At 41.0% G+C, this 26,080-nt stretch overlaps 1 protein-coding gene across 6 annotated transcripts in view; it reads left to right on the top strand.

The window, feature by feature from the left end:
- Positions 1 to 26,080, top strand: part of LOC143028632 (ATP-binding cassette sub-family C member 5-like) — a 328,912-nt gene that overhangs the window by 301,229 nt on the left and 1,603 nt on the right. For all 6 annotated transcript variants that reach the window (XM_076191041.1, XM_076191039.1, XM_076191038.1 and 3 more), the window contains 10 exons: positions 6,646 to 6,775; positions 6,886 to 7,039; positions 7,358 to 7,486; positions 9,634 to 9,725; positions 9,977 to 10,161; positions 10,336 to 10,501; positions 18,906 to 19,089; positions 19,288 to 19,480; positions 20,517 to 20,629; positions 22,345 to 26,080. The exon at positions 22,345 to 26,080 is cut by the window's right edge and continues 1,603 nt beyond it. In XM_076191041.1, coding sequence (XP_076047156.1) covers positions 6,646 to 6,775; positions 6,886 to 7,039; positions 7,358 to 7,486; positions 9,634 to 9,725; positions 9,977 to 10,161; positions 10,336 to 10,501; positions 18,906 to 19,089; positions 19,288 to 19,480; positions 20,517 to 20,629; positions 22,345 to 22,492 — 1,494 coding nt within the window. In that variant the 3' untranslated portion in view covers positions 22,493 to 26,080. The remainder of the gene's footprint in view (positions 1 to 6,645; positions 6,776 to 6,885; positions 7,040 to 7,357; positions 7,487 to 9,633; positions 9,726 to 9,976; positions 10,162 to 10,335; positions 10,502 to 18,905; positions 19,090 to 19,287; positions 19,481 to 20,516; positions 20,630 to 22,344) is intronic.

Here is a 26,080-nt window from a genome sequence, read left to right as displayed (position 1 = left end):
GAGAAGGCCTATGACACAATCAGGCGGGGTGGCATCTTGAAACAGCTAGCATCATGGGGCATTGGAGGCCACATGTTTGCATTTGTACAGAACTTCTTATCAGACCGACGACTAAAAGTCCGAGTTGGATCTGTATTTTCATCATCTTATCTGCAGGAAGAGGGGGTCCCCCAGGGTAGCGTGTTAAGTGTTATGCTATTTGCAGTGGCCATTAATAGCCTCATGGACCAAATACCACCGACAGTTCAGGGTACCCTATTTGTTGATGACCATGCTACTGTAGTGCCCCAACAGCCCTTGAAGCTGGTAGAAAAATACAAGCTACGATAAATGCAGTCACGAAATGGGCTGACAGGAAAGGTTTCAAGTTCTCATCTCAAAAAACTAAGGCCATCAGATTTACAAGGTGTAGGAAGCGAGAAGAGATACCAACTCTGTTTTTGAAGGGAGTCATCCTCCCATATGAGAGTGAGGTGAAGTTCCTTGGTGTGATTTTTGACAAGGGCCTCTCATTCGTTTCCCATGTTAACGACTTATGTTTTAGAGTACGACAGTCCACCAACATACTGAAAGTTGTCTCACATTATGATTGGGGAGCTGATCGTACTATTTTATTAAGGCTCTATAAAACTCTCTGCCTCAGTAAAATTGATTATCCTTGCCAGATATATGGCTCTGCTACTAGAACCACCCTTGAAAAATTAGATGTGCACAATCTGGGTTTGAGAATCTGCACTGGTGCCTATCGTACCTCCCCTGTGGACAGCCTATATGTAGACTCAGGTGTACCACCTCTTTCCTTATGCAGAGAGGAGCTGAGACTACAATATTTGGCCAAATGTTTGACATCAAAGGACTCCAGCTTTAAATTTGTTATGAACCCTTACGATGTCTCTCCAAATAGGCCCCGTATCCCTAAGCCACTGGAGGTTCGATTGGAGAAGGAATCTAGAGAGATCAGTCTCTATGACTCTACTATAGCCAAATTAGGCCCAACAAAGTATCCTCCTTGGTGTAAACCCCCTGTGGAGATTTGCATTTGTACCAGTGGTAAACAACATCACGACCCTCAGGCTGTCAAGGCGCAATTCTTAGAACACTCCTCTAAAGACAACACCTCTATCTCTGTCTATACCGATGGCTCTAAGTCTAAGCAAGGTGTAGGCTCTGCTGCAGTTTTTAATGGAAAAATTATTAAACATAAATTACCCTCTCTTTGCTCAAATTTCACTGCAGAAGCTTATGCAATACTCCTGGCAGTGAAAGAGATCTACTACAGTTGCTCAAACGAGCAAAGTTTCATCATTTATACAGATTCCAACAGTGTTTTAGCTTCTCTTCGGCAACTTTTGCCCACTCACCCACTGGTGCAAGAAGTGCAAGATTGGCTGGTCCTCCTACACTCACGAAAACGTACCAAGGTGAACTTTTGTTGGGTACCTGGTCACACCGGTGTCATGGGGAATGAAACGGCAGATAAAGCTTCAAAGTCGGCAGTAGCTGATCTACAGCCGACTACTGCTGTCCATATACCCCATGGCGATCTTAAGGAGATTATACACACTCATATACAAAATAAGTGGCAGCATAGATGGAGCACCTTAACTGATAACTTGAAGCTAAAAAAGATCCGTCCCTTCATAAAGAAATGGGAATCATCCAATTGCCCAAATAGAAGGAACAGCATCATCTTGACCAGATTGCAAATCGGACATACACATCTGACACACAGTTTTTTAATGACAGGTGGCGACAAGCGGCAGGTACCATTCTGCCATACATGTCAGGCTCACATTACTGTACAGCACTTTTTAACGGAGTGCATATGTTTTCAACGTGAATGACGAGCATGTTCAATCACAGGCAAGTCCATGACGGACTTGCTTGATGATAACTGTGAAGTAGCCCGTGTGGTCAGATTTTTAAAGCTTATCAAGTTTTATTACCTATTATAACTCACTGTAATTTTCAATTTTATTATTATTATCTTTTTAATGAAATCACTGAACTTTTAGCTTTCATCCGCCTTTTAGCTTTCATAGCGCTGAATAGCCCTTGATGCTCCAGTGCTTGGCTTTTGAGCCTAAAACTCATAAACCAACCAAACCAATCCAATCCCTGACCCACTACCCATGCATTCACCTCTCACACCACCCCATCCATGTATAGATTGAACAGCCAGGGCGACATAACACATCCCTAACGAAGTCCCACCTTTACCTCAAACCATTCACTCTCTCCATTTCTAATCCTAACACAAGCTCTACTACTCTCATAAAAACCCTTCTTGACTGCTCTTAACAGCTTTCCTCCTATCCCATATATCTGCAGTACCTCCCACAGTGCTCTCCTGTCTACCCTGTTGTAAGCCTTTTCCAGATCCATAAAAGCCCAAAAAACATCCTTACCTTTTCCTATAGCCTTCTCACATATCTGTCTTACCACAAAAATCTGATGTACACAACCCCTACCTGTCCTAAAACCACACTATTCCTCACCAATTACTCCCTCTGTTCCTCTCCTAATCCTCTCAGTCAAGACCTCTCTTAAACAAACATTAAATAACTTCACCAGCCAGTCCACCATAACTGTGCCTCCTTTCTTCAGACATTCTGCATGGCATCCATCCAACCCAGGTGGCTTACCTGCTCTCATCATCATAACAGCTGCTTTCACTTCATCTTTCCCCATTTCTCCTCCATTTTCCTCACTCATGACTCTCATTTTCTTAGTGCTTCCCACTGCAACTACCTTTCCCTTCCTATCCTCCTTCACATTTAGCAACTCCCTAAAATACTCTGCCCACCTTCCTCTCACTGCCTTCTCTTCCATTATCATCTCTTCATCTGCACCATTTACCTTTTCCTCTCTACTTGATTCGCCTCCTCTTCCTCTTTTAATTTCTTTCCAAAACATCTTTTTATTACTTTCCAAATTTTCTGTCATACTCTTTCCCCATTTCACATCTGCTCTCCTCTTTGCTTCCTTTATCTTATGCTTAACTTCCCTTCTATTTACTTTGTACCTCTCATACAATTCCCACTCACTACTTTGTACTTACCATAAATTGAGACACTCCTTGTATATTGTAAACTCTTCCTTTTGTTTTCTACAGTTTTTCCCTTTCTCTCTCCTACCCCATCCTTTGCTCCATCATTTGTTCTCTCATCCTTTTTCTCTTCTTTCAATCTTTCTTCTCATTGTGTACTTCTTCCTTTTCTTCTCCACTACTCTGGATGGTATTGATTGTATGTTCCCTAAAGTCTGTATTTTAGGGATTTTGATGGCACCCCTATGGACCAGAGTTATTCAGCAGTCTTTTATGGTTGAACATTAATCTCAGCTTGAGAAAGAATGCTTACCACTCATAACTTTTACTGTTCCTTGTTTCTTTTTCGTCCTTCTTTCCTCCTTCCTCTCCCCTCACTTCCTTGTCTTCCTTCTCCTCATCCTCCCTCTCCCCCTTCTCCCCCCACTCCCCTTTTCCCTCCCCCTTTTTCCCCTTTCTCGCCATCTCTTCTCCCCTCCTACCTCTCATCCTTTCCACCTTCTCCTTTGCTTCACCTCCTTTCTTCCTCCTCCTCCTCCTCCTCCTCCTCCTCTCTACCTTCCCCATCCTACTCTCTCATCCCTTCCTTCTCTCCTGTTCCTCCTTCAATCCTCTGCCCTTTCTCACCCATTCTTCCTTCCCTCCCTTCTTACCCCTCTTCTTTCAATTTCCTCTTTCCCCTCCTCCCTCCTTTTTCCCCCTCTTTCTCACCCACTTCTCCTACTCTTCCTATTCTTCCTCTTCCAACTCTTCCTCCACATCCTCCAACTCTTCCTCCACATCCTCCTCATCCTCCTACTCCTCATGCTAAATCTCTTTGTACTTCTCTTTACCCTTCACCTCCTCATTCTCTTTGTCCTATTCTTCCTTGTCATGCTTCCCCACCATCTCGTCCTCCACCTCTTACTCCTCTTCCTCTGCCTCTTCACCCAACCACCAACAGTGGGTATTGACAGCATAAGTTTTATGCTGTCAGCATTTTTGGGACTTCAGTGATATTCCTGTTGACCAAGGTCATGCACCTTTCTTGGGTGACTGACTAATCTCCACCCGGAAAAAGAATGCTGACCATGATCAACTACTATCCCTCCTTTCTGCTACTTTTGCTAGATCTATCCTTTGTCACCTCTGACCTCTTACCCTATATCAAAAACATTTCATTTTGTATATATATATATATATATATATATATATATATATATATATATATATATATATATATATATATATACACCCATCAATTACTTTTGTTCTATCTTAAACCCCTCATCCACAAGGAGCTAAGATAAAAGGGAAATGATTGATAGTAGTGAGTGGGATGGGTGTGGAATGGGTGCGTGCCTTGGCTGGCTACTTCAATTGTAAGAGGGAAGAAGCTTATTGGTGTGTATGTATATATATATATATATATATATATATATATATATATATATATATATATATATATATATATATATATATATATATATATATACATATTTATATACCAAAGGCTTTTTCCCCCTTATAAGGGAGGTAGCCAAAACACAAAGGCATAAAAAACACTCCCACACATTCCATCCCTATCACACTCCACTCCCCTCCACCCTCTTCCCTCCCTCTTATCTTGGCACCTCCTGGATGACAGGTCATCCCTGCATCACGCTCACTGCCCTGGGTCAGAAGTAGTGTCACAAGACACAGCAAGGCTGCTTCATTAAATTGGCGACCCCCCTCTCCGTCCCCTCATGCAAAAAAGAAGATGGGGAGAAATCCCTTCAGGCTGTGTCAAATTATTTCTCACACATACATTCTCACCCCCCATCCCCCACCTATTCCACCTCATCCATCACAGCAGCATCCATATACAACCATTCTCCGTTCACCCCTGTCTTCTGTCCTCTCCTGTCCTCTTCAACAGACATTCCCCTCTTTCCCAAAGCCCCTTTTACCCGATCCATCCATCTCATCCTAGGTCAACCCCTCATGCTCACTCCTTCCACATCTGCCTTCCACACCTCTTTTTCTAGTCTCTCTTCACTCATTCTTTCCCCGTTCTTCTCCTCACCTCATTTCTCACTCTATCCAGCCTAGTAACCCCTATCATACTTATCAGACACCTCATCTCGAACACATTCAGACTCCTCTCTTTCTCTCTCATGTTCCATGTTTCTCCCCATACAGTGCTGTTGGCACAATCACTCCTTCATACAATCACCACTTAGCATCTATTCCCAAATGTCTATTTCTCATTACACTTTTTAATCCACCAAGGCATTTACTCGCTTCTCTCAGTCTACATTCTACCTCCACCTTCACTCCTTCCTTTCCCACAACATTTGCCCCCAATTATCGAAAGCTATCCATTTCATCCCTTGCTGCCATTGTCTCCCCCTGTATTCCATATATTAGTTAAATTCTACAGTGTTACCACATTGTACTTTCATGTGTACGAGGTCTGTTAGAAAAGTATCTGACTTTATTTTATTTATTAATTTATTTATTTATTCATTTGTTATTATTGTTTTTTTTTTCTTCAAAAACCTGATGAATTTGAATCAAACGCGTTTGCATGAGCCGACCTTGAACCTTTGTGTGCATGTGTGAATTTTTTCATGCCTGTTGATAGCGTCAGTTGCTGGCAAGCAGCATTTGCGGGAGGTAGTGTGCAGTGCTCTCGGCTGTGTTTCATTGCTTCCACTGCGACAACTGGGATTTGGTTTCTGGGTCATACCAATATACTCAGGACTCGTCAGCAGTGATTATGGTATTCATGAAGTCAGGGTCACTGTGGAGTCCAGCATGTCCTGTGAGACTTCAACACAAAGTTGCTTTTGCTCCGCCATCAGCAGCTTCGGCACGAATTTCACCGCCACTCTCTTTGTGGCCAAATCTTCGGTCACTGGAATGTGCCAAAAAACTGCTGATGCCCACCTCTTCCACAATTTCTCGGATAGTCACCTGACGGTTCCGCATCACCACAGCGCTCACTTTAGCAATGACCTAGTCATTTTGGCATGTTGACGGCTGACCGGTGTGTGGCTCACTCTCCACCATTGTGCGGCCATCTTTAAACCAGTTGTACTACTCCTTAACCTGTGTGATGCCCATAGCATTGTCACCGAAAGCCGTGTGAAACTTCTGAATGGTTTCCACCTGGCTGTCGCCCAGTTTTTAGCAAAATTTGATGCAGTAGCGCTGCTCCAGTTGTTCCGTCATTTTCCTTGTAATGAAAAACTGCCGAGAGCACTACACACTTCCTCACACAAATGCTGCTTGCCAGCAACTGACACTATCAACATGCATGAAAAAATTCATGCATGCGCACGAAGGTTCAAGGTTGGCTCTTGCAAGCGCACTTGATTCAAATCCATCAGGTTTTCATGTAAAAAAAACAAAATAATAATAATAAAGTTGGATACTTTTCTAACAGACCTTGTATATACTGGATTTGGTCCGATAGATGGGCAACCTCTTGATTATAAGTTGTATGCATTTAAAATCTTTATCACTTGGACTAGCATTTGTTCTTTGCATAATGATAGGTAATTTTCTTAATTCTATAAGGAATGAATGCTTGAATAGAACAAAAATTAATGAAGGTTTTCTTTTTTCAGACAACTCTGAAAGCCTCCAGTAGCATGCATGACAAAGTTTTTGTCCGAGTCTTCCAAAGTCCCATGAGTTTCTTTGACACAACACCTTCTGGGAGGATCATCAACATTTTTTCAAGAGATATGGATGAAGGTAGAGTTTGATGGTATTGGTTGATTTATAATATTTTCTTAAACATTAATGTAGAATAATTTCTCTAAATAGCAATAGGTGTTTATTAATATTTTTTCTTTGATTTCTAGTGGATGTTCGAGTGCCATTTACAATGGAGACGTTCCTTCAGAACATTTGGCTCATCGTCAGTTCATTGCTCTTTGTTTGTCTTGTTTTTCCATACTTCTTGTTTGTCCTTGTCTTCCTGACTGTACTTTTCATGTTCATCAGGACAATATTCAGGTATGTTAAGAATTTTCCAGTTAATGAAGCCTTTTATATTTGTATGTAGGAGTGAAAATAAGTCCTCATTTAAAAAAGTTATAATTTTCTTTATAATACTTTATGCTTTCTCTCATCATCACCCTCATAAAGGCCTTTGCCATATGTTTATGGTTTATATTAGCATATCCCAGTCAGGGGAAGGCAGGGCTTCTGAATGAGTGATATCATACCCTGAATAGAATCTTAAGGGAACTCAGGGGGCATGATTTTTTTTTTAGTCAGTTTTACATTATCATTCTTTAGATTAATTTTTTAATTTGTCTGATGTTGATACAGGGTTGGCATTCGTGACTTTAAGCGTATGGAAAATATATCTAGGTCACCATTGTATAGCCATGTCAATACCACAGTTAATGGTTTGGCTACAATACATGCTTATGGCAAGCAGGAGATGTTTACTAGGAAGTAAGTTCTTTTATATTTAGTTGCATTGATTGTTGTTTTTAGTTTTACTTAGTATGGTGCTCAGGAAGTCATTAATACTAAATTTATTTCTATTTTTTGTGAAACTTTAGATTCTTGTACCTGAAGAAAGATAGCCAAAGCAACCCAAAAAATAATATTATATATAATTGTTGCTTAGAGCTTCATTGACTGGAAACTCACAGACCTGCAGTAGTTGTTCTCTAGGGAGAAACTTTGAATTGTTGTCTGTGTTGTATTAGTGTAAGATGGTTTTGTCGCTAGCTTATAGTAGGAAGGAGTATTTGCCTGTTGTCAGCCCTCCTTATGCGAAATAGTAAAGGCTATACAGTTGAAGTTTATAGAGAGAAGTCTTAAGGTCAGTCAGTAGATAAATTGTCAGCCTCGGGATGGACCTCCAGATGGAGCTGAGGGTGTTAGCAGGACTAGACACTTGGATTATGTGAAAACTACTAGGGCCATGATAGTCACAGTTTGGCTCCAGGAGTGTGGCAGAGCTCTGGCTAGAGTTATCTGACAATTAGGGATTTCTCGCCATGTCTTTTTCTGCATGAGGGGACAGAGAGGAAGGGGGGTGCCGATTAAATGAAGTGGCCTTGCTGTGGATGTACTGTGTTTTGCAACACTGCCTCTGACCCAGGGTAGTGGGTGAGATGCAGGGATGACCTGTCATCCAGGAGGAGCCAAGATAAGAGGGAGGGGGGGTGAATGGGAGTGGAGTATATGGGGGATGGAATGAGTGGGAGTGGATTTTATGCCTTTGTTTTTTGGCTACCTCCCTTATAAGGGGGAATGAGCTTTTGGTATATGTATGTATGTACCAGGGCCATGATAGTCACATATTTACCTAGTTGTATTATATATATGCCTCCAGGAGTGTGGCAGAGCACTGACTAGAGTTTATCCACCAATTAGTATGGCATGACTTGAGGGAGTCTCCAGCAAGGCAGGATGAACAAGACACATGGGGCTCCTTTATGGTGGTGAAAAGGACTTGGAGAATGGAAGCAGCTGGCTTAGTCCCTGCCCAACTTTGACACAGTTGTTAGAAGGTGGTGCTTGGATGACCCACTAGATACTGCTTGCTAGCTTCAATTATTTCTTTGAGGGTATAGTAGGCTTTGCCCCTCAGGTGGACCACCATGGAGTAGAGAATAAATGACCCAATGCAAGGAATTTGCAGAGTCCATCATGTGGTTTGTTCACTTTGCAGGTGGCAAGTCAAGTCTACAGACTCCAAAGGCTGTAGCACATGGCTGAGAAGAAACTTTTTCAGCTTTGTTGTGACCTAGTAGGCATTTTTCAAAGAGCCACCAGACCACCTGATAGTCCCATTGAAGCTCAATGGGTAGATACTAGGGGTCTCAAGCCTTTGCTGGGATTGGGAAGCGAAGGAGGAAGAGTGTCAGTTTTGCTATAACCCACACTCATATAAAGGTCAAAACAGGACAAAAACATGGGGTGGTAGAAGTACAAATCATGATGTGCAAATTTTTTATTAAAAGAGCCTGTTGACACTATAACCTCTTCCACAAATATTGGTGGTTCTCCAAAGTACCCTTTGTGAATTCCAAAGGAGCAAACTTCTTGCTGTAGGCCTCATGCAAGAGAGACCTGGAGCAATAGATTGATTATAAATTATATTATTGATTATTAATTGCATTATCACATATAGCCACAGTAGTTTAAATTATTTAGACACGTCAAAGGAGGTTCATTTGTATGATATATAGGGCCAATGATAGGTACCTGGTTATGGTAGTCCAATAAGATGGACAATGAAGACAGTGTCTCTGGACTGAGCCCAAGATTTCTCTATCAACTTCAACTGTATTTTACTTTTTCACACAAGTGACTGCTCGCCTCCCACTACCACTTTCAGCTGGTGAATTAGAAATTGTCTCACATTGATACAACACAGACAACAGTCTAAAGTTCCTTCCCAGAGAGATCTGTTGGAGATCCTGAGGAACTGTTGCCAACCACTGTGGGGCTGCAGGTTTTCCATTTAGTGATATGTGAGGCACCAGTTAATTTCAGTTACTATTCAGAAAAGTAGAATAGACTGTTTATCATCATGGTTTTAATGCGTAGTGGTGCTGCATCTCTTATGTAGGCCTTTGTTCCAGATTCATGACTTTGTTTGATGAGAACAGTTGTTCATTTTATTTGTTCAACTGTGCCATGCGCTGGCTTGCCATACGACTAGACCTGCTTGCCTGTAAGTAGATAAAGTAGACAGTTGTATAGTTCTTTTGTTGTTTGTGATTCTTTGTTCATGTTTTGCTTATCTCCTCACATTCATGCATTGTATGGTACTGACAGGTACTTTAATGTGGTGGTCCTGCAAGATAGACAGTGAAGATGCCCATTCTCGCTGTCATTGAAAGATCTTGTTCAAGTGACAACACTACTTTCTAGAACTAAACTAAAGAAATTTTTCAGTTAATTTTTTTTTTTCTTCTTCCACAGTATCTGTTACTGCCACCACTGCTTTGATGATTCTGATACTTAGGGGATCTGTTGAAGCTTCTTTCGCTGGACTGGCTCTAGCTTATGCTGCACAACTCAGTGGAATTTTCCAGTTCACTGTCAGGCTCAGCACAGAAACAGAAGCAAGATTCACTTCAGTACAAAGGATAAATAATTATATTAAGGTGTGTGATACCTGTAAAGGTCAACATATAATGGTACCTAGGGATTAAGAGATTATAAGTGATATATTCCTTTACTCTCTGTATGCAGATTTTGTAAAAGCTGTATAACTTAATTTTTTGTGATTCATTACAGATATACTGAAAGGTTTTTTATAATTTGTTCGTTTCATACAGGGCTTGCTGTCAGAGGCCCCATCCATCCTTGAATCGCACAGGCCAGAAGTATCTTGGCCGAAACGTGGACGCATCTCTTTCCAAAATGTTTATTTGCGATACCGACCAGACACACCAATTGTGCTTAAAGGGGTGAATATAGATATTGATGCAGAAGAAAAAATAGGTGGGTGTCTAATAATGTTTATTGGCCTTGTTGACAGTACAAGGTAAGGTATCTTCATCGCTAAGGGGGTTACCATGGAGACAGATATGATAATTGGGTCATAGTCATAAAGAAAAGGAAGATACCTCTTGATGTATTTACCTAGTTGTATTTTACAGGACGGGAGCTATGCTCGTTGTGACCCATTTTCATATCTCTCCACATCCAATTTATCCTTGAACTCGCATATAGTTCTGGCTTTCACTGTTTAGTTTGTTCCAGACATCGATCACTCTGCAGGAAACTGTTCTTTTTCAGGTCTCTTCTGTAACTGTCCTTCTTTAGCTTCTTATCATGCCCTCTTATTTCTCTCTTGTCCCATTTCAATAGGTCATCTCTATCAAGAACTTCCATCCCTTTCATAATTCTGAAGATGGTCAACAGGTTGCCTCTTTCCCTTCTCTGCTCCAATGTTGACAGCTGTAATTTCTCCAATCTTTGTTCATATGTCAAATTTGAAAGTGTGGGTGCCATCTTTGTTGCTGCTCTTTGGATTCTTTCTAATTTCTTTGTGTTTTTCTTTGTGCTTGGTGCCCACATTGATATAGTATATTCTAGTTTCGGTCTTATCAATGTAGTAATTATTTTCTTAACCATCTCTTCATCTATGTAGTCAAAGGCCACTTTCATTGATCTTAATAAGTTGTAAGTCTCTCTGAATAATTTATTTACATGTTTGTCAGGTGTCAAGACACTTGAGATGATTACTCCTAGGTCCCTCTCTGAGTTTACTTTCTTTACTTCTTTGTTTCCAATCGTTTATTTTCCCGAAACTCTGTTTTTGCCTCTTCCAAATTCCATTATGCTACATTTCTTCATGTTGAATTTCATCTCGTATTTCTGGCTCCATTCCCATACTTTATCCAGGTCATCTTGTAGCGATTTGCAATCTTCTTCTGTTTTCACTCTCTTGAGTAATTTGACATCATCGGCAAAAAAATTATGTAAGAATTTACTCTTGTCCATATCATTTATGTATATGGCAAACATTAAAGGAGCCAAAACAGAGCCTTGTGGGATGCCACTTTTACATCTTCCCATTTTGAACTTTTGTCTCTAAGTACCACTCTCATTTTTCTCCCATTTAAGAAGTCCTTCACCCATTCCAATAGTTTACCTTGAATTCCTCCCATTTTTTCAATTTTACTTATTAATTTTTTGTATGGTACCTTGTCAAAGGCTTTCTGCAAATCCAGGAAGGCGCAGTCTGCCCATCCATCTCTTTCTTGTATTATCTCAATTAGTCTCGAGTAAAAGGAGTTGATTGAAATAGGTAGGTTATAAATCCTGTGGTGGGGGAAAAGAATACTATCACCAAATATTCCCACTTGGATTGTAAGAGGTGAGAAGAAAGGGACGGGGATTGGGACTAGGCATCCTTCTCCTTGTAGCCCCACAGGGGACATTCCTAAAAAATGTAAAGGCATAAGAGTGTCTAGGAGTTTTCTGACCAGCACCCTAAGGTTTGGGTCTTTTAATGTGCATGGATGTGGTACAGATGAGAGTAAAAGGGAAGAGATAGGTAGTATGTTTGTGAGAAGAAAGATGGATGTGTTGGCTTTGAGTGAAACTAAGTTGAAAGAGAAGGGCAAGTGTAAGTTTGGGAGTGTAAGTGGGAGGTTATCAGGAGTGAAGAGAGGGCGAGGGAAGGAAGGGGTGGCTATACTAGTAAGTGAAGAGATAGGTAAATGTGTAGTGGAGTGAAAGGAGGTTTCCTCAAGGATAATGTGGATGAAGGTAAAACTGGGAAAAGAGATGTGGGTTTTTGTAAGTGCATATGGGCCTGGCAGTGAGAAGAGTGTAGAAGAAAGGGAGTTTTTTTTTTTATTTAAATGAGTGCATAGAGGATTTAGGGAGAAATATCAATGTAATAGTACTGGGAGACCTTAATGCTACATACATATACCAAGGCTTTTTTCCCCCTTACAAGGGAGGTAGCCAAAAAGGAAAAGGCATAAAATCATTCCCACCCATTCCATCCCTGAATACACTCCACACCCCTCCACCCTCCCTCTTATCTTAGCACCTCCTGGATGACGGGTCATCCCTGCACCTTGTCCACTGCCCTGGGTCTGAAGCAGTGTCGCAAGAGACAGCACATCCACAGCAAGGCCGCTTCATTAAATCGGTGACCTCCCCCCTCTCCGTCCCCCCATTACATAAAAGGAGAAGACGGGGAGAAATCCCTTCAGGCTGCGTCAAATTTTGCTCACACATACTACCTCACCCCCCATCCCCCCACCCATTCCACCTCATGCATCACAACATCATCCATACACAACCATTCTCCATTCACCCGTCTTCTGTCCTCTCCCATCCTTCCTCAACAGACATTCCCCTCTTCCCCAAAGCCCCCTTCACCCCATCCATCCACCTCATCCTAGGACGTCCCCTCATGTTCACTCCCTCCACATCTGCCTTCCATACCTCTTTTACTAGTCTTTCTTCACTCATTCTTTCCATGTGTCCAACCCATCCCAATACTCTTTCATCAATCCTATCTCCCAACTCCCTTTCCACCCCTGTTCTCCTCCTCACCTCCTCATTTCTCACTCTATCTAGCCTAGTAGCCCCCATCCTACTTCTCAGACACCTCATCTCAAACACATTCAAACTCCTTCTCTCTTCCTCTCTTATGTTCCATGTTTCTGCCCCATACAGTGCTGTTGGCACAATCACTCCTTCATACAGTCTCCTCTTAGCATCCATTCCCAAATGTCTATTTCTCATTACACTCTTTAATCCACCAAGGCATTTACTCACTTCTCTCAATCTACATTCTACCTCCACCTTCACTCCACCTTTTCCTGCCACATTTGCACCCAAGTATCTAAAACTATCCACTTCCTCCAGTCGCTCTCCCTTAATGTTCACTTCCAGTCTACTGCCACTTTCACCCCTTGTACATCTCATCACCTTACTTTTACCCACATTTATCTTTAGCTTTCTTCTATCACATACTCTCCCAAACTGCCACCAACTTCCTCAATCCCTCCTCCAATCCTGCCACAAGTGCAGTGTCATCCGCAAACAACAGCTGGCTCACCTCCCACTTTTCTTCATTTTCTTTAACCATCTCCAATCCCTTACCCACTACCCTTGCATTTACCTCTCACACTACCCCATCCATGTATAAGTTGAACAGCCAGGGTGACATAACGCATCCTTGACGAAGTCCCACCTTTACCTCGAACCACTCACCCTCTCCATTTCTAATCCTGACACAAGCTCTACTAATCTCATAAAAATTCTTGACAGCTCCCAGAAGCCTTCCTCCTATCCCGTATATCTGCATAACCTCCCACAGTGCCTTTCAGTCTACCCTGTCGTAAGCCTTTTCCAGATCCATAAAAGCCCAAAAAACATCCTTCCCCTTTCTTATAGCTTTCTCACATATCTGTCTTACCACAAAAATCTGATCTACACAACCTCTACCTGTCCTAAATGCACACTGTTCCTCACCAATTACTCCCTCTGTTCCTCTCCTAATCCTCTCAATCAAGATCCTCCCATAAGCCTTCCTAACTACACTTAACAAGCTAATCCCTCTGAAACTACTACATTCACACTTGTCCCCTTTTCCCTTGTAAAGTGGAACTATACAGTCACTCCTCCAGTCCTCTGGCACTCTACCCTCTCTAACATTAAATAACCTCACCAACCAGTCCACCATAACTGTACCTCCCTTTTTCAGACATTCTGCATGGCATCCATCCAGACCAGGTGCCTCACCTGCTTTCATCATCCTAACAAATGCCTTCACTTCATCCTTCCTTACCTCTCCACCATTTTCCTCACTCATCACAGTCATTTTCTTAGCATTTCCCACTGCTGCTATCTTTCCCTCCCTATCCTCCTTCACATTTAGCAACTCCCTAAAATATTCTGCCCATCTTCCCCTTACTGCCTTCTCTTCCATTATCATATCTCCATCTGCATCATTTACCTTTTCTTCTCTACTTGATTCGCCTCCTCTTCCTATCTTAATTTCTTTCCAAAACATCTTTTTATTACTTTAATGCTAGGGTACAAAATAATCCAATTGATGGAGTGGTTGGGAAATGTGGAGTTCCAGGAAAGAATCGTAGTAGAGAGTTGATGGTGGAAATGTGTCTAGGAAGAGAGTTGATGATAGCAAATACAGTGTTTCGGAAGAAAGTCAAGCATAAATACACATGGGAGAGGGTGGTGGAGGGAAGGGTGGTAGATAGAGCGTTAATGGATTATGTAGTGGTAAATAGAAATATGACAGGAAGAGTTAAGGATGTACATGTGCTAAGGGGAGAGGGTGGGGGAATATCAGATAATTTTTTGGTGGAAGGTAAGTTGAGAGTGGAGGATAGATGGAGAAAGACGAAAGGGACAAAAGGAAGGGAGGTGCTTAGAGTGAATTTAAATGAAAAGGAAAAGGAAATGGAGTACAAGAAGAAGCTGAAGGAGGGGTGGGAGGGATTGAAGGATAGAGTAGAGCTAGGTGTGGAGGAGGAATGGGAATGGTTCAATTAGGGAGTCACAAAGTGTGCAAAGATGGTGTGTGGAACAAAAAGGACAAGAGGAAATAGAGAGAAGGGTAGTGAATGGTGGGATGAGGAAACAAAGAAGGTTGTAGAAGAGAAGAAGCGAGCTTTCTCAGATTGGTTACAAAATAGGACGAGGAAATCATATGAGAGGTACAAAAAAAAAAAGAAGAGAAGTAAAGCACAAGGTAAAGGAGGCAAAGAGGAGAGCAGAAGTGAAATGGGATAAGAGTATGACAAAATTTTGAAAGTAATAAAAAGATGTTTTGGAAAGAAATTAAGAGTGGAAGAGGAGGTGAATCAAGTAGAGAAGGAAAGGTAAAAGATGCAGATGGAGAGATGATAATGGAAGAGAAGGCAGTAAGGGGAAGATGGGCAGAATATTTTAGGGAGTTGCTAAATGTGAAGGAGGATAGGGAAGGAAAGATAGCTGCAGTGGGAAATGCTAAGAAAATGAGAGTGATGAGTGAGGAAAATGGAGGAGAAATAAGGAAGGATGAGGTGAAGGCAGTTGTTAAGATGATGAAAGCAGGTAAGGCACCTGATCTGGATGGATGCCATGCAAAATGTCTAAAAAAAAAAGGAGGTACAGTGATGGTGGACTGGTTGGTGAGGTTATTTAATGTTTGCTGGAGAGAGGGTAGAGTGCCGGAGGACTGGAGGAATGCCTGTATAGTTCCACTTTACAAGGGATTAGGGGACAAGTGTGAATGTAGTAGTTTCAGAGGGATTAGCTTGTTAAGTGTAGTTAGGAAGGCTTATGGGAGGATCTTGATTGAGAGGATTAGGAGAGGAACAGAGGGAGTAATTGGTGAGGAACAGTGTGGATTTAGGACGGGTAGAGGTTGTGTAGATCAGATTTTTGTGGTAAGACAGATATGTGAGAAAGCTGTAGGAAAGGGGAAGGATGTTTTTTGGGCTTTTATGGATCTGGAAAAGGCTTACGACAGGGTAGACTGAAAGGCACTGTGGGAGGTTTTGCAGATATATGGGAGAGGAGGAAAGCTTTTAGGAGCTGTCAAGAGTTTTTATGAGAGTAGTAGAGCTTGTGTTAGGATTAGAAATGGAGAGAGTGAGTGGTTCGAGGTAAAGGTGGGACTTCGTCAAGGATGCATTATGTCGCCCTGGCTGCTCAACTTATACATGGATGGGGCAGTGCAAGAGGTAAATGCAAGGGTAGTGGGTCAGGGAGAGATGGTTAAAGAAAATGGAGAAAAGTGGGAGGTGAGCTAGCTGTTGTTTGCAGATGACACTGCGCTTGTGGCAGGATTGAAGGAGGGATTGAGGAAGCTTGTGACAGAATTTGGGAGTGTGTGTGATAGAAGAAAGCTGAAGATAAATGTGGGTAAAAGTAAGGTGATGAGATGTACAAGGGGTGAAAGTGGCAGTAGACTTGAAGTGAGCATTAAGGGAGATCGACTGGAGGAAGTGGATAGTTTTAGATACTTGGGTGCAAATGTGGCAGGAAAAGGTGGAGTGAAGATGGAGGTAGAATGTAGATTGAGGGAAGCGAGTAAATGCCTTGGTGGATTAAAGAGTGTAATGAGGAATAGACATTTGGGAATGGATGCTAAGAGGAGACTGTATGAAGGAGTGATTGTGCCAACAGCACTGTATGGGGCAGAAACATGGAACATAAGAGAGGAAGAGAGAAGGAGTTTGAATGTGTTTGAGATGAGGTGTCTGAGAAGTATGATGGGGCTACTAGGCTAGATAGAGTGAGAAATGAGGAGGTGAGGAGGAGAACAGGGGTGGAAAGGGAGTTGGGAGATAGGATTGATGAAAGAGTATTGGGATGGTTTGGACACATGGAAAGAATGAGTGAAGATAGGCTAGTAAAAGAGGTATGGAAGGCAGATGTGGATGTGGAGGGAGTGAACATGAAGGGACGTCCTAGGATGAGGTGGATGGATGGGGTAAAGGGGGCTTTGGGGAAGAGGGGAATGAGTGTTGAGCAAGGATGGGAGAGGACAGAAGACAGGGGTGAATGGAGAATGGTTGTGTATGGATGATGTTGTGATGCATGAGGTGGAATGGGCGGTGAGGTAGTATGTGTGAGCAAAATTTGACGCAGCTCGAAGAGATTTCTCTCCGTCTTGTCCTTTTATGCATGGGGGGACGGAGAGGGGGGGGGGTTGCCAATTTAATGAAGCAGCCTTGCTGTGGATGTGCTGTCTCTTGCAACACTGCTTCTGACCCAGGGCAGTGGATAAGGTGCAGGGATGACCCGTCATCCAAGAGGTGCAAAGATAAGAGGGAGGGTGGAGGGGTGTGGAGTGTGTTCAGGGATGGAATGGGTGGAAATGATTTTATGCCTTTTCCTTTTTGGCTACCTCCCTTGTAAGGGGGAAAAAGCCTTGGTATATGTATGTATGTATAAATCCTTCATTATTGAAAGGGGTAAAGGAAGGGAGTACAATGATCTTGTGGCAACCTAAATAAAATGCAGACTGCATCTAGGTGCAAAAGGATTAAATGTATAACACATGACTTCATGCTAAATAAGAGAAGTTTTAACCTAAGATTCCATATTCATACTTGCCAGATTGTGTTACTATATCCTTTCATGCAATATCTGAGGTTACAGTAACATTTTCATAAAAATTTTCTGAACTATCCCATGTTAATATGGGTATTGAGTTTTTTCCACAAGAGGGTTTGAGCCGTATTGATGAGAAGATGGTTTTGATCAGTAAGCTATTAGTGAATGCCCAGTTACCTTCTTAGCAAATTACCTTAAGAAATAAGAGACAGGACCCAATGTGAATAGCTGGTTTTCAACATACTATCGTTAGTTAAATGCAGGGAATTTGTAGGTAGTATTCTTACTAGCTCCCTAACTCTAGGCCTTCAGGTATATTACTCTTTGTGCTAGTCTTTCTTCACTAGATCCTTTCATGTGCTCATACCATCATGGCATTCTTTGATCAATCCTATCAGTTGACTCTCCACCCCAGCTCTCCACCTTGCATCCACACTTCTCACTCTTTCCATTACCCCATCATACCTCTTAAATGATTCATTTCAGATGTGTGTAGGCTCTTCCTCTCAGCCTCCTTTAAGTTCCAAGACAATGCTCCCATAGGCAGAACCACTTTCTCATACAGTCATCCATTTAGGTTTTCATCCCCAGATACCTTTTTCTCATAACCTTAATCATTCCCTCCAAACATTCACTTGCTTCCTCTACCCTGTAGTTCACCTTCACCCTCACACCTCCATTCCCTGCTACATGTAATCCCAAATATTTATAGCTATCCACTTTCTCCAGTCTCACACCTTTTAAACTCCCCTCATACCCCCCACCACCATTACTCCTTGTACATCTCATCACCTTATTTTTTCCCATATTTACTTTCACTTTCCTTCCATGTACACTCCCAAACTCTGCCACCAAATGCTTCAGTTTATCCTCCAACTTGGCTACAAATGCTCTGTTATCCTCAAACAATGACTGGCTTTCTTCCCATTTCCCTCCACCCTCATTTACCAAGCACCTGGTGACCACCCTTCCATTGCCACAATCAAAGCCCCCAATCCTTTACAACAAATCCCTGAAACTACCAATTTTCCCTTTACCATCTTTACTTCCATTAGCATCTCTTCATCTGCTCCCTTTACCTTCTTTCTACCTAACTCCCTTCCCTCACTTTTTTCCACTTCCATTGAAAACATCTTTTTATTCTTTTCAAAATTCTCCATCAAATGCTTACCCTACCTTACATTTGCATAACCTCTTAACTTGCATTACCTTGGATTTATATTCTACCTTCTTTATTTTTTATCTCTCCAAAGTAACAGATATGTGCTTTGAGAGTTTGATACAACTTGTCTTGATACTCCCACAGGAGTGGTTGGTCGAACTGGGTCTGGGAAGTCATCCCTAGGAATGGCATTATTCAGAATGGTTGAATTAACTGAAGGAAAGATCTGCATTGACAATGTTGATATCAGTAGTATAGGATTGGAAGATTTAAGATCTAAATTATCCATCATACCTCAAGACCCAGTACTTTTTATTGGAACTGTAAGGTAATAAGACATATTTTAGTATAGTTGTAATTAGTGTATAAATGGCCTTTGAATTTGATGCAGTTGTATGAAAAAATTTCAACAATTGAAAGATTGCCTGTATAGCTCTTGTTTAGGTATATATATTATATTTGTCTGCTTTACAAATGTATTGAAGTACTTAGTCACCATGTACTTATCCTTTTATTGTTCCTTTAGATATAATTTGGATCCATTTGAGAAACATAGTGATGAAGAAGTTTGGGATGCATTAGAACAGACATACATGAGGGGAAAGATTTCTGCACTGGATCTGAAACTTCTGGCACCTGTTGTTGAAAATGGAGAAAATTTCTCAGTTGGAGAACGACAATTATTATGCATGGCAAGGGCTCTCCTCAGAAGAAGTAAGGTAGGTATAAGCCATTTGAAGGAGATAAGTGTACCAGAATCATGGAGGTTGTTGAGAAGAAAATGTTAATATATGATAATTCAGAAAAGCTAGCATCCTATAGACACCCACATAAGGATTGTGTGTATGTGCATTTATGTAGGGTCAGAGCATTACCCATAGATCGGGTTATATATATGCTCCAAACTCGTATATGGGAGGGTAATAGCTGTCAATCATAACTACAACACATGATCCAAGACCATGATGAATCACATGGCTTGATAGTGTAGTAGTACTGACTGTTAATTCAGCAATCCAAGCTTGAGCCTTGCCAAGGGTTGAAAGTTTCATTATTGTTGCACTGTGAACCAGCACTCCAACTCTGGTGGACTAGGAATTAGGGGTGGGGGGAGTTAACATCATATCATTGGCCATAGGTTAAGCTATAAATGAGTTCAGAATTCTCATCTGGGAGGGTAATAATTGTTGATATGAGCCCAACACATGATCCTAGATCATGGTGAATTACATACACAGCACACACATGGCCAGAGTACTTTCAAACCTGTCATATGAGGAGAGACTGGCTAAACTGAAATTACCGACTTTGGAACAAAGAAGAGAAAGAGGCAACCTGCTGACCATTTACAGAATCATGAAAGGCACAGAAGTCCTTGATAGAGAGAACTTACTAAATTGGGGTAAGAGAAATATAAGGAGACATGAAAAGAAACTCAAAAAAGATGGTTATAGAAGAGACCAGAAAAAGAACAGTTTTCCACACAGAGTGGTAGATATCTGGAACAAACTGGATATAACAATAGTGTGTGCAAAAACTATACACAAATTTAAGAGCAAACTAGACACTGCGAGATACAAAGGTGGGACACCATGAGTGTAGCTCCCCTTCCCATAAGATACCACTAGGTAAATAGATATAGTCCATGAAAATTAGACTGGGAATTTAAACAGTAACGGCTCATGTTTAAAAATGCTTGCTTAATTATTCTGCTTTTTCCAGGTAAAATTAGTTATAACTTTCTTTTCAAAACAGATTCTATTTCTTGATGAAGCCACTGCTGCAATAGATACTGAAACAGATGCATTGATTCAGAATACCTTGAAGAATGCTTTCATTAATTGTACCATGATTACTATTGCTCATAGGTAAGTCTTCCATTAGCCAGTTGTATCAGTGATTAGCTTTTTTTTAACACATCTGTACAAAATGTCTGTACTTCTTTCATTCTTTTTTTTCCCCACATGGCTGAAATTGTTTATTTTTTAGTCACCCAAGTAATATTTTCCTAGCATCTCTCGCTGGCACAATAAATTTCTCCCTAACCTCCTCCACCTTCAACAAATCCCTGAAATATTCTGCCCATCTTCCCCTTTCATTAACATCTGTCTATCTGCAACTTTTTTCTCATTACCACTCACCCCTTATTCTCTTCACTTTATTCCAAAGCTTCTTTTTATTCTTTTCAAAACTGTCTGTCAAGCTCTTACCCCACATTACATATAAATAGTGCCACAGGAGAATACTCTAAGGGTCATTGAAAAAAAGATTGGTAGAAGTCGTCCTTATATCTCGTATATTTACATAGAAACCCCCTTCCTAACCCCACCTCACTCGCAGGGGGGTTCTATTTAACCACTTCAATACGGGACTTAAATCTCGCGGGCAGCAGCCAATGCCAGCCGTACGACGTAACGAAATAATATTCGCATCATAAAATATAGTCGCCGCTTATATCGATCGTTCTCTCTTTCACCCGCGAATTTTGAAAACCACAGAGAATGGGATTAAGGGCGCATTTGGGAGAATGTAAAAACACAGGGGCGACTACAATAAATATAATCAAGACGCCGATATGGCAGCGTCGCGAATCCACTTGCTCCTCATGACGCCTACGTGTGCGGCACTGTATGGAAGGGGTTAAATATATCAGTTTTGATATTGGTCGAGATGAATGGGGTAAGAGGAGCATTGAGAAAGAGGGGGATGTCTGTTGAGGAAGGAAGGGAGAAGATGGAATAGAGGGGTGAGTGGAGAATGGTTGTGTATGGATGATGCTGTGATGCATGGGAGTGGGATGGGGATGGAGGGGTTAGGGAGTGGTTATGTGTGAATGACATTTTGACACAGCACAAAGGGATTTCTCCCATTCTTCTCTTTTTCTGCACGAGGGGTCACCGATTAAATGAAGCAGTCTTGTTGTGGATGTGCTGTGTCTTGCTGCATTACTTCTGACCCAGGGCAACAGTTGAGATGCAGGGATGACCCATCATCCAGGAGGAGCCAAGAAAACAGGGAGGAGTGGTGAATAGGAATGGAGTGGGTGGGTGTGGAGTTACATGTTTTGACTTTGGCTACCTCCCTTGTAAAAGAAAAGAAAAAAGAAAAAGAAAAGAAGAAAAGAAAAAAAAAAGGATGCTTGGAGTGTTCTCCCATGCCACTATACATATGCTCCCCTCTTTCACTCCCTCACCTTGTGTTTTGTTTCTCTCTTCTTTCTGTACCTCCACTTACCCCAGATGATCACTACACAGAAGATACAAAGCATTTTATTTTACATGTCCCTTCACTTGCCTACTTCAGTCAGCAGAACAAAATTTCTCCCTAAAGTAACCTATGTGCCAAATCAGTTACTGATTTCCTCAGGGCTGTGAGTCTTCTTCAGAAGAGATTTGGGATCATGGATTGATTTATTGATATTACATTCAAGAAGAGTATAAACACTATTTTTTGTACATATTTTGGATTGTAAAATAATCCTAGCTTACTTAGAAATTTATGAAAATATATGATGAGATATTTAGTTTCCAAACATCATGCATAAGGGTATTTAGTAAATGTGTGATTATTTGCTTCCCTTTAGGTTGAACACAGTGATGTCCTGTACAAGAATAATGGTAATGGATGATGGTAAAGTGGTGGAGTTTGATTCTCCAGACAAGCTTTTGGCCAATCCAACCTCAGTCTTTTCTAAGATGTTGACTGCAGCAGAATCATCCTTTATGAGGTGAAATTGTGGTGCTGTATGACCAGCTTAATCCAAAGGCTGGTACAATATATGTTATTCCACTCATGTGTATGGTGTTTTAGTCAGAAGTGTTATTTTCTCATTATAAAATGAATGGAGTCTCCCACGGTGATGCCTGCCAACTCGTATGAACAACAAGTTTGGTGAGTTGGATTGTAGTTTTATTAGGATTTCTTATGTTGACCATAAGTAGGAATACAATATATCTGTTGTCAGAGGATGGATGCGCATGCAACTGTATTTAGTAAAATCAAGTGACTTGTTACAAAGTAAGAAATTTGTTATCAAATGTACAACTTCAAATGGACAACGACATGTTTGGTGCTAGATGTACAGTAGGTACATTTTCATATTGAACAAAACAATTGCACTAGAGCAATTTATATTTTTATTAGCATTTCAAATCATCTCAACATATGTAAAAAATTACATAAATGTAGATTATGTAAAAATAAAATTTGATAGAATGTTGATAACAATTGTTGTCTCCAATTTCATTTATTAGATGGACCAATGTGGTGGTCCTGCATGATAGAAAATGCAGAAACTCGTTTTGAAAATCCATCAACCTGACATTATGGGAATTGTGGAGACAAAACTGAAAGGACCTCTATCAACAAGTATAGTGGGACAAGGTCTATAGAACCACTGGGCAAAAAATAGAACAGACAAGCAGGGAGAAGGTGTCATGATATTGTTGAATAAAAATGTAAATAAAATATGAAAAGCAGAAAATTTGTAGCAGTGTATGTGCCACCAAAAACACAGGCTTGGTCTGATAGTGATCATACTAAATTACTGGAAGACACAATGAATGTGCTAAATGAATTACTAAAAGAGGGTGGTAACATAGTAATTATGGGTGATTTTAATGCAAAGGATATAATATGGGAAGAAATGATAGTAAAAGGGGGAGAAGAACTTTGGAGCAACATTCTACTGGATATGACCATCGAATACACTTTAACACAATGGGTTAAGGGGGCCGTTGCGCTCGAGAACGAACTTCGTCAATTAAAATTGGAATTTCGCGAATTTTTAATATGTTATATATACATGTACTGAGATGTTCACCACCAATTTTCATATCATTTGGTTGAAAAATGAAGTAATTATTATTATTATTTTTTTTAAATCACAAACGTTCTATTTCCTCATTTATCCATTGACTGAACATGCTGAAAAAAAATACCACAAATGCTCTATAGCAATATCTAAATAATTATTGTACAGTTTTTTGAATTTCCTCTTAGTTTAGGAGAAAGAATTTTTTTTTTTTTTTTTTTATAGCATTAGCTGCCATATGTGTGATGTTGCATCATAATACTCGCATTATAAAAAATTAAGTCACCGCTGTATTTCTTGTTCTCTCTTTCACCCGTGAATTTCGATAACCATAGAAAATATGATGAAGCCAGTTTACAGAGTATGGGGGTCACACAGGTACAACTACAGTAAATATAATCAAGACGCCGACATCTGCATCCTCGCGTACCCACTTGCTCCTCATGACGCCTACGTAGGCATCATCGTATGGAAGGGATTAATGTCCATTTTTTTTTTATATAGAATACAATATATGGACTTCTATCACAAAAAAATGAAAAACGCCACAATGAAAAAATTGCAAATTTATTCATACATACATACATATACCAAGGCTTTTTCCCCCTTACTAGGGAGGTAGCCAAAAAGGAAAAGGCATAAAATCATTCCCACCCATTCCATCCCTGAAAACACTCCACACCCCTCCACCCTCCCTCCCATCTTAGCACCTCCTGGATGACAGGTCATCCCTGCACCCTGTCCACTGCCCTGGGTCGGAAGCAGTGTTGCAAGACACAGCACATCCACAGCAAGGCCGCTTCATTAAATCGGCGACCCCCCTCTCCGTCCCCCATATAAAGGAGAGGACTGGGAGAAATCCCTTCAGGCTGCGTCAAAATTTTGCTCACACACACTACCTCACCCCCCATCCCCCGTCCATTCCACCTCATGCATCACAACATCTTCCATATACAACCATTCTCCATTCACCACTGTCTTCTGTTCTCTCCATTCCTTCCTCAACAGACTTAGATGAAGGGTTAAATAGTGATGTTAGTAAGTTTGCGGACGACACTAAAATAGGACGCCTAATTAGGTCAGGAGACGACGCCCAGATTCTGCAGGATGACCTTAATAAGCTGTTAACATGGTCGGTGAAATGGCAAATGAACTTCAATATCTCTAAGTGTAGCGTGTTAAACGTAGGGCTACACAACCCTGAAAATAGATACAACTTAGATAACACATTTTTAGAAAAATCTGAGTGTGAGAGGGACTTGGGAGTTCTGGTGAGTCCGGACCTTAAAACCAGGAAGCAGTGTAATAGCGCCAGAAATAAAGCTAACAGCGCATTAGGCTTCATTGCTAGGACGGTAACGAATAGAAGTGCAGAGGTAATTATTAAACTCTATCTAGCGATAGTTAGACCCATCCTTGACTATGCGGTACAGTTTTGGTCTCCATCCTACAGAATGGACGTAAATTCACTTGAATCAGTACAGAGAAGAATGACCAAAATGATACAAGGACTCAGAAATTTGCCTTACGAAGAGAGGCTTAGGCACCTAAACTTACACTCTCTGGAAAGACGCAGAGTGTGGGTTGATCTAATAGAAGTGTTCAAGTGGATCAAAGGCTATAACAAGGGTGATGCAAACAAGGTCATAATAAAACAACAGGGCAGGACTCGCAGTAATGGGTATAAACTGGACAAATTTAGATTTAAGAAGGAAATAGGCAAGAATTGGTTTACTAATAGGGTGGTCGATGAATGGAATAAAATTAGTAACCATGTAGTAAGCGCTGAAACTATCAGTTGTTTTAAAAAACGATTGGACAACTTTATGGATGGGGATGACAGGTGGTGATGGATACGGAGCTGCCTAGTGTAGGCCTTATGGTCTTTTGCAGTCTCCTTTATTTCTTATGTTCCCCTCTTCCCCAAAGCCCCCTTCACCCCATCCATCTTTCTCATCCTAGGACGTCCCCTCATGTTCACTCCCTCCACATCTGCCTTCCATACCTCCTTTACTAGTCTTTCTTCACTCATTCTTTCCATGTGTCCAAACCATCCTAATACTCTTTCATCAACCCTATCTCCCAACTCCCTTTCCACCCGTGTTCTCCTCCTCACCTCCTCATTTCTCACTCTATCTAGCCTAGTAACCCCCATCATACTTCTCAGACACTTCATCTCAAACACATTCAAGCTCCTTCTCTCTTCCTCTCTTATGTTCCATGTTTCTGCTCCATACAGTGCTTTTTTTTTTATTCAGCTTTCAAATTTATTCAGCTTTCAAATTATCTAAACCCCATTAAAATTGGCCAAGTAGTTATGGAGGAGATAGAAAAAATCTAGAGAAAAGTGTAGTTTTGAGATAGCTTTGAAGTTCAAAATACATTTCCCTGCATTTTTATATTTTTCATTTAGATTTCTTTCTCTGCGCCAATCTTCATGCATTCTATGTCATTCACATGTTATTATAAAGTGTAGCTGGTACCTGGTCCCCCCTTTTACGAGGTA

The sequence above is a fragment of the Oratosquilla oratoria genome, chromosome 9, assembly GCF_046742065.1.
Source record: "Oratosquilla oratoria isolate Oo_2021 chromosome 9, ASM4674206v1, whole genome shotgun sequence".
Taxonomy (NCBI): Eukaryota; Metazoa; Arthropoda; class Malacostraca; order Stomatopoda; family Squillidae; genus Oratosquilla; species Oratosquilla oratoria.
Note: the sequence above shows the minus strand (reverse complement) of the source record. Positions and strands in the feature narration are given on the sequence as shown.